The sequence below is a fragment of the Emys orbicularis genome, chromosome 6, assembly GCF_028017835.1.
Source record: "Emys orbicularis isolate rEmyOrb1 chromosome 6, rEmyOrb1.hap1, whole genome shotgun sequence".
Taxonomy (NCBI): domain Eukaryota; kingdom Metazoa; phylum Chordata; order Testudines; family Emydidae; genus Emys; species Emys orbicularis.
In genome coordinates, this window is record NC_088688.1 from 112,873,793 (window position 1) to 112,887,391 (window position 13,599).

The 13,599-nt window shown below is 44.8% G+C and overlaps 1 protein-coding gene across 2 annotated transcripts in view; it reads left to right on the top strand.

Annotated features, from left to right (window-relative positions):
- MTAP (methylthioadenosine phosphorylase) overlaps positions 1 to 13,599 on the top strand; it is a 76,223-nt gene that overhangs the window by 4,217 nt on the left and 58,407 nt on the right. For both annotated transcript variants that reach the window (XM_065406211.1, XM_065406210.1), the window contains exon 2: positions 12,052 to 12,138. In XM_065406211.1, the coding sequence (XP_065262283.1) occupies positions 12,052 to 12,138 (87 nt within the window). The remainder of the gene's footprint in view (positions 1 to 12,051; positions 12,139 to 13,599) is intronic.

Consider the following 13,599-nt stretch of genomic DNA (forward strand, 5'->3'; position numbering starts at 1 on the left):
AGAGCAAGCAGAGCCTCCATCCCCACCGGGCTGGTGCTCTGTGAGCTGCAATGCCCCTAATGGCCACCAGCAGCTCTGCAGCCCCAATTCTGCAGGGGAAACATCCAATTCTGCATTTCGCAGTGGCGCAGAATTCCCCCAGGCGTAACAGCTAGTACAGCTAAAAATAGCACTGAAGATGCAGCAAGGCTGGCTTCAATGCAGGCTCTGTAAACCTATGCAGGGACACGAGTACGTTTTCACGTTGCTAGTCTGTGCAGAAGTCCATAGGTGCTGAAACTAGAGGTGAAGGGGGGTGTGCTGCAGCATCTCCTGGCTTGAAGTCAGGGTGGATTTAAATCATCATTTAAATCACTAGTCAGGAAGGCTCGATTTAATCATGGTTTTCTACATAAAAGTGCATTCTTGTTGGTTGTTATAACCTTAATACATATTCTTCATAACTCAGAGATAGATGTAGGTTTCATTTTTAGAAGGTACACCCTATACTTAAACAGTGATTTATTTTGAAAACTTTTTAGATTAGTTTTACAGCTATATCAGAATATTAATGATTGTTTGGTTATTTCATTTACCAAAGGTAATTGAAGCAGATATTTATGAAGTCATTGGGAGGTGAACCATCTCCAATTCAGCAGTTTAATCATTAATATTTGGAGGATTTTCTTGCCACGCTGTATTAGGAGGAGAACATCACCAGACAGACATTTAAATTATTTATTTAACTAAAACAACAACGTTAAGTAGTCTGGATTTTTTTCTTCAACAGCAAACATATAATATTTTAACAAAAAAGCATATGTCCCTCCCTTCTCACATTTATCTCCAGACTTCTTCTTCTTCTTGTCCAGATCTATTACGCCCCCAGCAATCTTCTATTCATTGAACTTTTTGAAACTTTGCACTTTTAGAGAGAGGTAAGGGATTGACTCTGTGTACACAAATTTGCAGAGGGACAATAGAGTTGAGGTCTGTTATTTCTCACCTCTATATATTATTTATTTATTTAAAAACATTTTTGCTGTTAACAAGCATGTTACCTCTGGAGACACAAATGCACAGTTTGAGAACTGCAAAACAAAGCATCTCTGATGGTATCTTCTAGACTGAGCACTGAGTCTCATAGGGGAGATAGAAAGATTAACCTAAATAATCTGTACAGAAGCCTGTGGAACCCCATAAGATTGGGTCCCTAATCCATGAACTATTGGAATTCATTTACAACACTTTTCTTAAACATTACATGAATATATTCTCATACTATAGAATTAGAATTTATAATCCCTATTCCATGATGAGAGATATTTGAGCTATAATGTATCTTCATTAAAACTATCTTTAGATAGGTTTTTTCCTCAAAAAGCATTTTATAAAAAAAATCCGATTTAAATCATTGATTTTTATCCATCCTGCTTGAAGTGGTTTCCATTATATACAGGATTTACAGTGGGGTTCAATGTCTTTCAGCACCCCCACAATACAAATTGTTCCTGCACCCCTGCAGAAGTCCATGCCGGTGTCATCTCTGCTATTTTTAGTGTACTAGTTAGATTAATGCTAGTGTGGGTATGTCTACGTGACCTGCAAGTCCCACCTTTGATTGCCTTGTTGATGTTGTTTCTACTCCATATGAGGATGACTGAAACTTTGGAACAGGAGAATCTTGAGTAATAAATGTCCCATAATACTTCAGGTACAGTTTTCAGGCAAATAATCATAGCATTCAGGACTCTTGAGTATTTTCATGAACAAACCAGCATTTGTCCAAATACTCATGATCTGTGAATAACACTAAAGCAAAAATCTCCATTCTTATTACAAAAATTATAAGCAAATATTATTGTGATTTATTTTTCTTCCCTAGTCTGCCTATTTGGATTATATTAAGGATTTAGTTGTTTGCCTGCAATAACACACATACAGCACAAGGTGGCGCCAAAAGGAAAAAAATCTGTTTAAATACTATCGCACAGCAGATGACATGAACCAGGCTTTCACATGAAAAAGTATTTGGCACATAACAAGGACCACAGTCTTTGCTTATTGAAAAGAGATGCCTGATGAGCTAATTGCAGTATAATGACAGGGCATCTGTAGGGTTTCTATAAACATAGGGCTGTAGAAATTGAGAGCAAGAGACAGATTTTTGGTTTAGATTTAAGTCACTGGGATTTCCACTTGGTGCTTTTTTATTATTATTATTTTGTTAAGAGATACAAACCCTTAGCTGTACAGCTAGAAAACATTCTGAGAGTTTAGATAACATGCTTTTATTACTGACAAGGTATTGGGGGGGAAGACAAAAATGGGGGGGGTTGTTTGTTTTTAAAAGCTCAACATGATTTGAGTTCTTCCACTTAAAACTGAGACAAACATTGCAACAGTAACTGCCAATTGAAAAAAGCAATTTTTTTGCTGTGTGTAACAGAGGGTGAAATTATTTCTTCAAGTGCCAACAGTGTGCTTGGGGACCACACAATTAAAAACAGCCACTGCTCTGAAGAGCCTAATCTAATTCCCATTGAAGTCAGTGGAAAACCTCCCATTGACTTAAGTGGGAGTTGGATCAGACCCTAAAAGATACAAAGACAACTGTTTCCACTGGGAAGCCAAAGGAAGGCATAACTTGGAAGTGTATGTTTCTTTCTCATTGTATTATTAATTCTATTGTGAAGGCTGCACAACTTGGTTGGATTGAAGTACGCAGTAATCAGTCAGTTTGTCCTCAGTATTCATTGTGAACATGTGGCACTGACAGTTTAACCGTTTTGCTTTTCTGACTGACGCAAGAGGACATGCGCAAAATCTTTATTCCTATGGATGTCACTTTATTGAAGAAGTCAGTGTTTGCTAAAACTAAATGGAGATTCCCTTTTTGTTGCTAGTACTATGCTGGAACTTGTTAACTCTATGCAGACTGCACCAGAACACAAAGCTTAAAAAAAAAACAAAAAAAAAACCAACCCCGTATCCCCAGCAGAATATGAATTCACATTCTTCATACTTTCACTAACAGAAGATGCCGCTAAGCTGGCTGTGAATACTGTCCCCCTATCAGACACTCTGTGTAGAGGCCTGGGGTTTCTCAGGCTGGCGGTAGAGCCAAGAACAGAAATGGTGTTTCTTTGTACGTGTGTTAAGTTGGTTTGGTAGCAGCAGGGGGAGCTGGTACTACTGTAAGGGTAATTGCTGATTCGTTGTGGGCCTTGGTTGGAAAGCAAACTCCACGTATGGGAATTTGCTTTTTATAACACAAATATAGAGTTATGCTAAACCACATTGTTACATTTCAGGTATTATTAAGCACCACTCTTTGAAGGTTACAAGGTTTAAAAAGAATACTTTAAACCCAAAAGTAGGTCCAGTGGCACAACTACAAAGTCCCAGTGGGGGTTCTGTCCATAGTGGAAGTGTTCTCAGGCCCCTTTCCAGCATTCTTCTGGGTAAGCAAGGTTGAGTAACTTGTAAAATAGGGTGTCTGTGTAGGTGCAGTGGGTTAGGTGGACTACAGCTCCTTAAATCTGGAAGGATGCATAATTCATTCGGGCAGCTGAGCTGATCAAAACTAGAATTTCTATTCTGTGGGAAATTCCAGCATTTCAAAAAAATTTCATTCTGAATTGGAATGAAAATTTCCCACAAAACATTTTGTTTTGGGTCATGTTTGTTTCAGTTGTGGCTTTTATATATTTTAATATTTTATACTTTTATATTTTTGATTAGGATTTAAAGAATTTAAAATGATATGAAATAGTGATTGGTAATTTGAAATTGGTATTTGATTTGCTCATTTCTGGTATTCTGACTGGTCATTTGTAATATAATTATTTTGTTATGCCATTTTACAAGAATAAAAAATTATAAATAAATTTAAAAACAAAAAAGTTGTTTCAAAACAAAATATACCAAAACATTTGTATAAGTTTTAAATGGAATGTTCCAACCTTATCAAAATGCTTGGTTTCAGTTTTTTTCTAAATTAAATTTTTATCCAAATCAACACTCAGTGGAGCATTTTGACCAATTGACATTTTCCAATGGAATAACGTTTCTTCAGACATTTTTTGACCAGCTCTAGATTTAATGGTCTCGATCTGTCTCCTTTTTTATGTGTGAGTTGGTGAAATACTCCTATGTCTGAAGATCACCTTTAAAGTAGCACAAATTAGTGCAGAGGCATAGTTCCCTCTCATATTATTGTTTTTCAAAATAAATCCCTAGTTACCGTCTCAGATGTTGCTGGGACCTCCTGCGTCTCCAGCAAAGAGAAGTTGAATGGACATCGTATCATGGAACTGGAAGGGATCTCGAGAGGTCATCTAGTCCAGTCCCCTGCACTCATGGCAGGACTAAGTATGGTGTTTGACAGGTGTTTGTCTAACCTGCTCTTAAAAATCTCCAATGATTTTCCACAAACTCCCTAGGCAATTTATTCCAGTGCTTAACCACTCTGACAGTTAGGAAGTTTTTCCTAATGTCCAGTCTAAACCTCCCTTGCTGCAATTTAAGACCATTGCTTCTTGTCTATCCTCAGAGGTTAAGAAAAACAAGGAGGAAGAAGAATTGTAACAACCTTTTACATACTTGAAAACTGTTATCCTGTTCCCTCTCAGTCTTCTCTTTTCCAAACGAAACAAACCCAATTTTTTTCAATCTTCCCTCATAGGTCATGTTTTCTAGACCTTTAATCATTTTTGTTGCTCTTCTCTGGACTCTCTCCAGTTTGTCCACATCCTTCCTGAAATGTGGCGCCCAGAACTGGACACAATACTCCAGCTTAGGCCTAATCAGAGTGGAGTAGAGCGGAAGAATTACTTCTTGTGTCTTGCTTACAACATTCCTGCTAATACATCCCAGAATGATGTTCGCTTTTTTTTGCAACAGCGTTACACTGTTGACTCATATTTAGCTTGTAGTGCACTATGACCCCCAGATCCTCTTAGGCAGTCATTTCCCATTTTGTATGTGTGCAACTGATTGCTCCTTCCTAAATGAAGTACTTTGCATTTGTCCTTATTGAATTTCATCCTATTTACTTCAGACCATTTCTCCAGTTTGTCCAGATCATTTTGAATTTTAATCCTATCCTCCAAAGCACTTGCAACCCCTCCCAGCTTGGTATCGTCCGCAAACTTTATAAGTGTACTCTCTATGCCATTATCTAAATCATTGATGAACGTATTGAGCAGAACCAGACCCAGAACTGATCCCTGCAGGACCCCACGCATTATGCCCTTCCAGCATGACTGTGAACCACTGATAACTATTCTTTGGGAACGGTTTTCCAACCAGTTTTGCACCCACCTTATAGTAGTTCCATCTAGGTTGCATTTCCCTACTTTATTTATGAGACGGTCATGCGAGACAGTATCAAAAGCTTTACTAAAGTCAAGATATACCACGTCTACCGCTTCCCACCTATCCACAAGGCTTGTTACCCTGTCAAAAAAAAGCTATCAGGTTGGTTTGACACAATTTGTTTTTGTCGAATCCATGCTGACTGTTACTTATCACCTTATTGTCTTCTAGATGTTTGCAAATTGATTGCTTAATTATTTGCTCCATTATCTTTCCGGGTACAGAAGTTAAGCTGACTGGTCTGTAATTCCCCGGGTCGTCCTTATTTCCCTTTTTATAGATTGGCACTATATTTGCCCTTTCCAGTCTTCTGGAATCTCTCCTGTCTTCCATGACTTCTCAGAGGTAATTGCTAATGGCTCAGATATCTCCTCAGTCAACTCCTTAAGTATTCTAGGGATGCATTTCATCAGGCCCTGGTGACTTGAAGACATCTAATTTGTCCAAGTAATTTTTAACTTGTTCTTTCCCTATTTTAGCCTCTTCTGATCCTACCTCATTATCGCTGGCATTCACTATGTTAGATGTCCAATCACCACCAACCTTCTTGGTGAAAACCAAAACAAAGAAGTCATTAAGCACCTCTGCCATTTCCACATTTTCTGTTATTATTTTCCCCCCTCATTGAGTAATGGGCCTACCCTGTCCTTGGTCTTCCTCTCGCTTCTAATGTATTTGTAGAATGTTTTCTTGTTACCCTTAATGTCTCTAGCTAGTTTGATCTCGTTTTGTGCCTTGGCTTTCTAATTTTGTCCCTACATACTTGTGTTATTTGTTTATATTCATCCTTTATAATTTGACCTAGTTTCCACTTTTTGTAGGACTCTTTTTTTATTTTTTAGGTCATTGAAGATCTCCTGGTTAAGCCAGGGTGGTCTCTTGCCATACTTCCTATCTTTCCTACGTATATTGCAGGCAAGCAAGGAAGGCCTTTTTGGTTGACAGCTTCCATCCTGGGTAAAAGTCTGTGTGCTCAGCGTGAATGTCTTACACAATTTAACCTCAGATAAAATGGTGTGGGGCACTGTGCAGGTTTGGATAACTGAATGCTTTGCTGAACCGGGGCGTTAGTCAGCTAAGTAATATGTTTTTTCAAGGAGACTACATGGCCTGAAAGTTAGTAGCTTCTCAGCTAGTAGCTTCATGTCAGGCAAATCTAACTAGTTGCCAACACACTTTCCTTTTTATCTCTTCCCCATGCATCTAGAAGCAACTGCTATTGGGAGAGGAAGAAGCTTATGAGCCATACCTTAATGGCAATCAGGGTTAAAGACAGTTCAGGTGTTGCATTTCTGGGGATCATTATGTCCCCAGTGACCAGAGGTACTGAGTCTTTGTCCTTGTTCTTCCCATTGCAGAAAAGGTGTACCACAATTTCATATGAATACTATCTGTGGTACAGCCTTGATTACAGCATAGGTTATGCTGATCTCTTTGGCATCAGTTATCAACTTTGCCCGTTAACACCCATATTTACTTTCACATTAGGGTATGTCTACACTACGAGGCTAGTTCGATTTCTCTTAAATCGAAAATGTAGAATCGATATTGCAAAGTCGAACGTGTGTGTCCACACTAAGGACAGTAATTCGACTTTGTGAGTCCACACTAACGGGGAAAGCGTCGACATTGGAAGCGGTGCACTGTGGGTAGCTATCCCACAGTTCCCGCAGTCCCCGCTGCCCATTGGAATTCTGGGTCGAGCCGCCAATGTCTTCTGGGTTAAAAAAAAGGGTCGAGGGTGCTTTTGGGTAATTGTCGTCATCCGTCCGTCACTACCGCCCTCCCTCCCTCCCTGAAAGCGCCGGCGGGAAATCAGTTCGCGCACTTTTCTGGTCAGTGACAGCGCGGACGCCACAGCACTGCGAGCATGGATCCCGCTGCGACCATCGCTGCAGTTGTGGCCGTTGTCAACGCCTCACAGCTTATCATCCACCTTTCCCAGAGGCAGATGCAGATAAACCAGGCGAGGAGGCTACGGCACCGTGGTGAAGGCCTGAAGTCTGAGAGTAGCACAGGCCTGTCAGAAAGCACGGGACCCAGCGCCGAGGACATCACGGTGACAATGGGTCATATGGATGTTGTGGAACGGCGATTCTGGGCACGGGAAACAAGCACGGACTGGTGGGACCGCATAGTGCTGCAGGTCTGGGACGAATCCCAGTGGCTGCGAAACTTTCGCATGCGGAAGGGGACTTTCCTTGAACTTTGTGAGTTGCTGTCCCCTGCCCTGAAGCGCAATGACACCCGGATGCGAGCAGCCCTGACTGTCCAGAAGCGAGTGGCCATAGCCCTCTGGAAGCTTGCAATGCCGGACAGCTACCGGTCTGTCGCGAACCACTTTGGCGTGGGCAAATCTACCGTGGGGGTTGTTGTGATGCAAGTAGCCAACGCAATCGTTAAGGTACTGCTCTCAAAGGTAGTGACCCTGGGAAACGTGGAGGTCATCATAGATGGCTTCGCCGCGATGGGATTCCCAAACTGCGGTGGGGCTATAGATGGAACTCACATCCCTATCCTGGGACCGGAGCACCAGGCCAGCCAGTACATTAACAGAAAGGGCTACTTTTCAATGGTGCTGCAAGCACTGATGGACCATCGGGGACGTTTTACAAACATCAACGTCGGATGGCCGGGCAAGGTTCATGACGCTCGCGTCTTCAGGAACTCTGGTCTGTTTAGACGGCTGCAGGAAGGTATTTACTTCCCGGACCACAAAATAAGTCTTGGGGATGTGGAGATGCCTACAGTGATCCTTGGGGACCCAGCCTACCCGCTAATGCCCTGGCTCATGAAGCCCTATATTGGCGCCCTGGACACTGAAAAAGAACTGTTCAACTACCGGCTGAGCAAGTGCAGAATGGTGGTGGAGTGTGCTTTTGGCCGTCTCAAGGGGAGATGGAGAAGCTTACTGACTCGCTGTGATCTCAGCAAAACCAATATCCCCATTGTTATAGCAGCTTGCTGTGTGCTCCACAATCTCTGTGAGAGCAAGGGGGAGACCTTTATGGCGGGGTGGGAGGTTGAGGCAAATAGCCTGGCATCTGATTACGCCCAGCCAGACAGCCGGGCGATTAGAAGAGCCCAGCGGGACGCGCTGTGCATCCGGGAGGCTTTGAAAGCTAGGTTCCACAGTGAGCAGGGTAACCAGTGACTTTTAAGTTTCTGTATAGAGAAGCTGAACCTGCCACCGTTTCTTTACCCAGTTAATGTTGACTATCCTCTCCAGTTACAGACCCCCTCCACCCCCTTCCAAAAAAATAAAATCAGTTTTATTTTGTTAATGAACACCGTTGTCTTGATTACTGTTTTCGCGGGAATGTTTTAAACCTGGGACGCAGACTGTGGTGGGGAGCGGGTGTAGTGTACTGATGCAAATGATCCTTCTAAACTCCAGGAATGACAGGATTCGCAGTGGCGGACTGGTTGTTTCAACGGAACCTGCCAGCCCTCCTGAGCGGGACTGCGTGTATGTGGGGGCTATGTGACTTTATGGCAGGGGGAGGAGGGTTACAGATCCCCTCCTGCGTGGCTCTGTGATCCAGGACAAGGACCGCTGCATAAGATCTGTAACTGCCCTCCCCCGCCACAAAGTCACAGAGCAAACCCCCCGCCCCCTCCCCCCACGCACAGAACATGAAAACCACCTCCCAGACTGACCAGGGTAACTAGTCACTGCACTGTGTATGTGCCCTGCTGCTGGACCTGCCCCCGCCTCTGTACCCTGCTAAAGGTGACTGTCCTGTCCAATTACCAGGGCCCTTCCCCCCCCTTCAGACAGACTCTCCCTCAAAAGAACATGATTGAAACAGTAATGAACAGAAACATATTTTTTATTAACAACCACACATGAAACTGGGGGGGTGAAACTTGGACGGGGGCTTGGGTGAGGCGGGCAGGAAAGGACTTTTCACATTTTGGGGAATGACAGCCTTCTGGTGCTTGAGCAGTCTGCAGGGGTCGAGTGAGAGTTTTCACGGACTCTGCCGCCCCTCCTCCTTTGGACTTTTGGGCGAGGGGGGTATGGGACTTGGTGGCGGGGGAGTGCAGTTACTGATAGACTGCAGCGGGGCTCTGTCCTCCTGCCTCCGTTCCTGCAGAACATCAACAAGGCGCCGGAGCGTGTCCGTTTGCTCCCTCAGAAGTCCAAGCAGCGTTTGAGTCGCCTGCTGGTCTTCCTGCCGCCACCTCTCCTCACGTTCCATGTGTGTCCGGTGCATTTGGGACAAATTCTCCCTCCACTGGTTCTGCTGTGCTGCCTGGGCTCGGGAGCAGCCCATTAGTTCTGAGAACATGTCCTCTCGCGTCTTCTTCTTCCTCCGCCTAATGTGCGCTAGCCTCTGGGAGTGTGATGCCAGGCTGGGTTGGGAGACAGTCGCAGATGTGGCTGTGGGAATGAGAAAAAGGTAGTGAATTCCTCCGAAACATAAATGTAGTTGTGAACAAAGAACATAGTCTTTCTCTGTGAACAAGACCATGCACCGCACCTATCACATGCGCACTCAGGACAAGGTCGAATTTTCGGACCTCGCCTTCAGTGCCTGGGGTCTTGCACTGCCGATCTGGGAAGCGGGGCAGGACACCAGAATCTCTGTAGCAGGCAAACATGGTAAGCCGTAGACTTGTGGCTGCTTAAAACTTTAGTAGTACCACTGGCCTCCTTTCACATTGAAAGCAATGCCAGTCTCTGCTGCCACCAATCGGCCAAGCATGAACTCTGGCCCTGTCCCACCCCCTCGCGGATGTCCCAGGGAAAGATCCCTGTATGCTGCCCCTCTCCCGCCTCCACCGCGTGGCTGTAAACCAGCAGTTACAGTTCTGTAAAGGAACTTGCAAGCAGTCCCAATACTAACAGTCCCCTACCTAATTCAAAGCAGGTCATCATGAGCGACATAACAATAATGAGGATCTCGGACAGTGAGAAGGAAAGGATGCTTCGGGAAAGCCTGCAAAGACCAGGGCCCTATGCCGCCATGCTGTGCAAGGCGATGATCCCGGAGTACTTGAGGATCTCCTGGCGCGGGAACGTCTCCTACTTCGGAGGACCCACTAAGGCCGCTCTCCCCAGGAACCTGATGAACAGGCTTTCCCATTACCTCCAGGAGAGCTTCGTCGAGATGTCCGTGGAGGATTTCAGCTCTATCCCCGGACATATAGACCGGATTTTAATATAGCTGCAGTGGCAGGGACTAAAGAGTGGAGCAGCTTGGGCAGCAGAATCATGCACAACCGGACACTGTTAGATTTTTTTAAAATAGTTGGAAGTGAATACTTAAGCGCCCAGGGTAAAGAAATAATGAAGAACACATTGTTCTTATTCTTAATATTCCAGTTTTGTTAAAAATAAATGTTTAGATGTTTAAAACACTTACTGCATGATCCTTCCCCTGAATCTGTGTCCGGGTTACATGCTGGGGAGGGTTGGTAGGGGATCTCTGTAAGGGTGATGAAGAGCTCCTGGCTGTCGGGGAAATCAGCTTGGTAAGCGCTGTCGACTGCCTCGTCCTCCTCATCTCCTTCCTCATCTTCCCCGTCTGCTACCATGTCCGAGGAACCGGCCGTGGACAATATCCCATCCTCAGAGTCCACGGTCAGTGGTGGGGTAGTGGTGGCGGCCGCACCTAGGATGGAATGCAGTGCCTCGTAGAAACGGGATGTGTGGGGCTGGGATCCGGAGCGTCCGTTTGCCTCTTTGGTCTTCTGGTAGCCTTGTCTCAGCTCCTTGATTTTCACGCGGCACTGCGTTGCATCCTGGCTGTATCCTCTCTCTGCCATGGCTTTAGAGATCTTCTCATAGATCTTTGCGTTCCGTCTTTTGGAGCGCAGCTCGGAAAGCACGGACTCATCGCCCCACACAGAGATCAGTTCCAAGACTTCCCGATCAGTCCATGCTGGGGCCCTCTTTCTATTCTGGGATTGCACGGCCATCTCTGCTGGAGAGCTCTGCATCGTTGCCAGTGCTGCTGAGCTCGCCACGATGTCCAAACAGGAAATGAGATTCAAACTGGCCAGACAGGAAAAGGAATTCAAATTTTCCCGGGGCTTTTCCTGTGTGGCTGGTCAGAGCATCCAAGCTCGGACTGCTGTCCAGAGCGTCAACAGAGTGGTGCACTGTGGGATAGCTCCCGGAGCTATTACCGTCGATTTCCATCCACACCAAGCCTAATTCGATATGGCAATGTCGAATTTAGCGCTACTCCCCTCGTTGGGGAGGAGTACAGAAGTCGAATTTAAGAGACCTCTATGTCGAACTAAATAGCCTCGTGGTGTGGACGGGTGCAGGGTTAATTCGATGTAACGGCGCTAAATTCGACATAAACGCCTAGTGTAGACCAGGCCTTAGGGATAAATGATTAATCAGTGACTCTTTCTTTGTGCTGTTTGATAACTTTTAAATTTGGTGTCTGTATGACCTGGGGAGTCGTAGTCAAGCCTTTGTACTTGGGAAAATTAAATGAAATATGGCCTAAAGTGACATGGTACAACTATGTTTGCAAGTCTTCATGAGAAACTTTAGCTGTAGCTATAATGATTGGTGCTTTTTGGATCCATGGTTCTGGGCCCATCTCAAGCATAGATGAATCAAAAAATAAATTGTGTAGCTGGCTAGAAATCCAGGGTTAGTGTCACTGTCCGATTTAAAATGCAGTGTAATCTCTAGAGCTCTAATACTTATTTTTGTTTGTTTGTAAGATTGGAATTATTGGTGGAACTGGTCTGGACGATCCTGACATCTTGGAAGGAAGAACAGAAAAATATGTGGATACTCCTTATGGCAAGGTCTGTATAATATTTTTCTTATGGCTTGCTAAGATGCTTTTTTTTTTTTTTTTTTTAAAGAGACTGTTACTTGTGTGCTTTATGGTAAATTTTTCAGCCTTTGTGTAAATGGAGGTACAAAGGAGACACTGCTCACAATAGAGTGCCGAGTGTTGGTCAGTGTAATAGAGTCCTCTGAGGGTCCAGCATCCAGCCTCACCCCACCCAGGACAGCTTTTCAGTCCAGTTCCTCACCCGTGTGTGGGCTTAGCATCATCTTGTGTTTTCAGTGTCCTTGCCCCCTCCTTACCATGAGGCTTATGCCCCATCTGCAGCAGAAGAAGTTGGTAGGGCAGCCTGGGCCTTCCCACTCCACCGGGCTCTGACCGAGGCTCTATAAGAGTCTAGCAGCTTGGAGTCCCTTCGGAGTTACCCTTCCTGGGTCCCTCCATCTCTCCCAACAGCTCCAAGTACAACCTAAGATATCAGTAGAAAAGGCAGCTAAACCTTCAGCCCCAACTGGGCACAATATCAGCCCTCTTCCCCAAAGGAGGCTTCTTCGGCACCCTTGTCCAGGAGCCCTCAAGGTAAGTGTGTTTCCCTCCCCACCTCCCCCTTCTGAGCTAAGTTGCTCCCTTTTAAGCCTCCTCTGCAGTTGGAGGATGCTCTGCAGGTCCGGAGAGGTGGGGATACCTGGGCCCAGTATTGTCCTTTAACCCCGTCAGGCCCAGTATGGGGTTTGTACACTGTATCAGAGTCAGCTTATAGTGACTGCGAGAAGCAAGGTGTTCTAATGACAACCAAGTGTGGAAGAGAATACACCCCATCCTCCCCCACTGTTCTTTAAACATGATGAGATAAGCACAATGAAGAATCCATAGCCCCGGGGTGGGATATGGTGGTTTTAAGATACCTTTGCACCTTTCCAATTCTGGCTGCTTCACAGACTCTGGCATAATTTAGACAGCCCTGGCAGCCTATGGGCCCCAGCACTACTTAGAATCTCTGCAGTATTACATGCTGCTATCATTAGCCCACCTGGGTACTCCCCCTACACCAAGATTTACAAGGGGATCTTTGGGAGACAGCTTTATGGCTGTCTTTTGCTGGTCCTGTGCAGGGAGGAATTCACTACCAGCCAGCTTCTGGGCTTTCAGAGGCTTTATGTTACTCCAGCCCTTTTACCAAGCAAAAGTGGCTGGAGCTGGGGTGAGGATCTCACCCTAGGTCTGTTTGTTTAGCCAATTGTGTATACCTATAGTGCCAGCACATAGTAAGAGACAATGCCTGCCCCAAAGAGCTTGCAATAGGATGGAATAGACCAGGATGGAAGAAAAGAAGTGTTGTTATTCCCATTTTACAGGTGGGGAACTGAGGCAGAGAGAGTAAGTGACCATGTAAGTAGTGTATAACAAAACTGGAAATTAAACTTAAATCTTCCATAATATCTGCAGAAGAGGAGACTGAGCACTGTTCAGAACA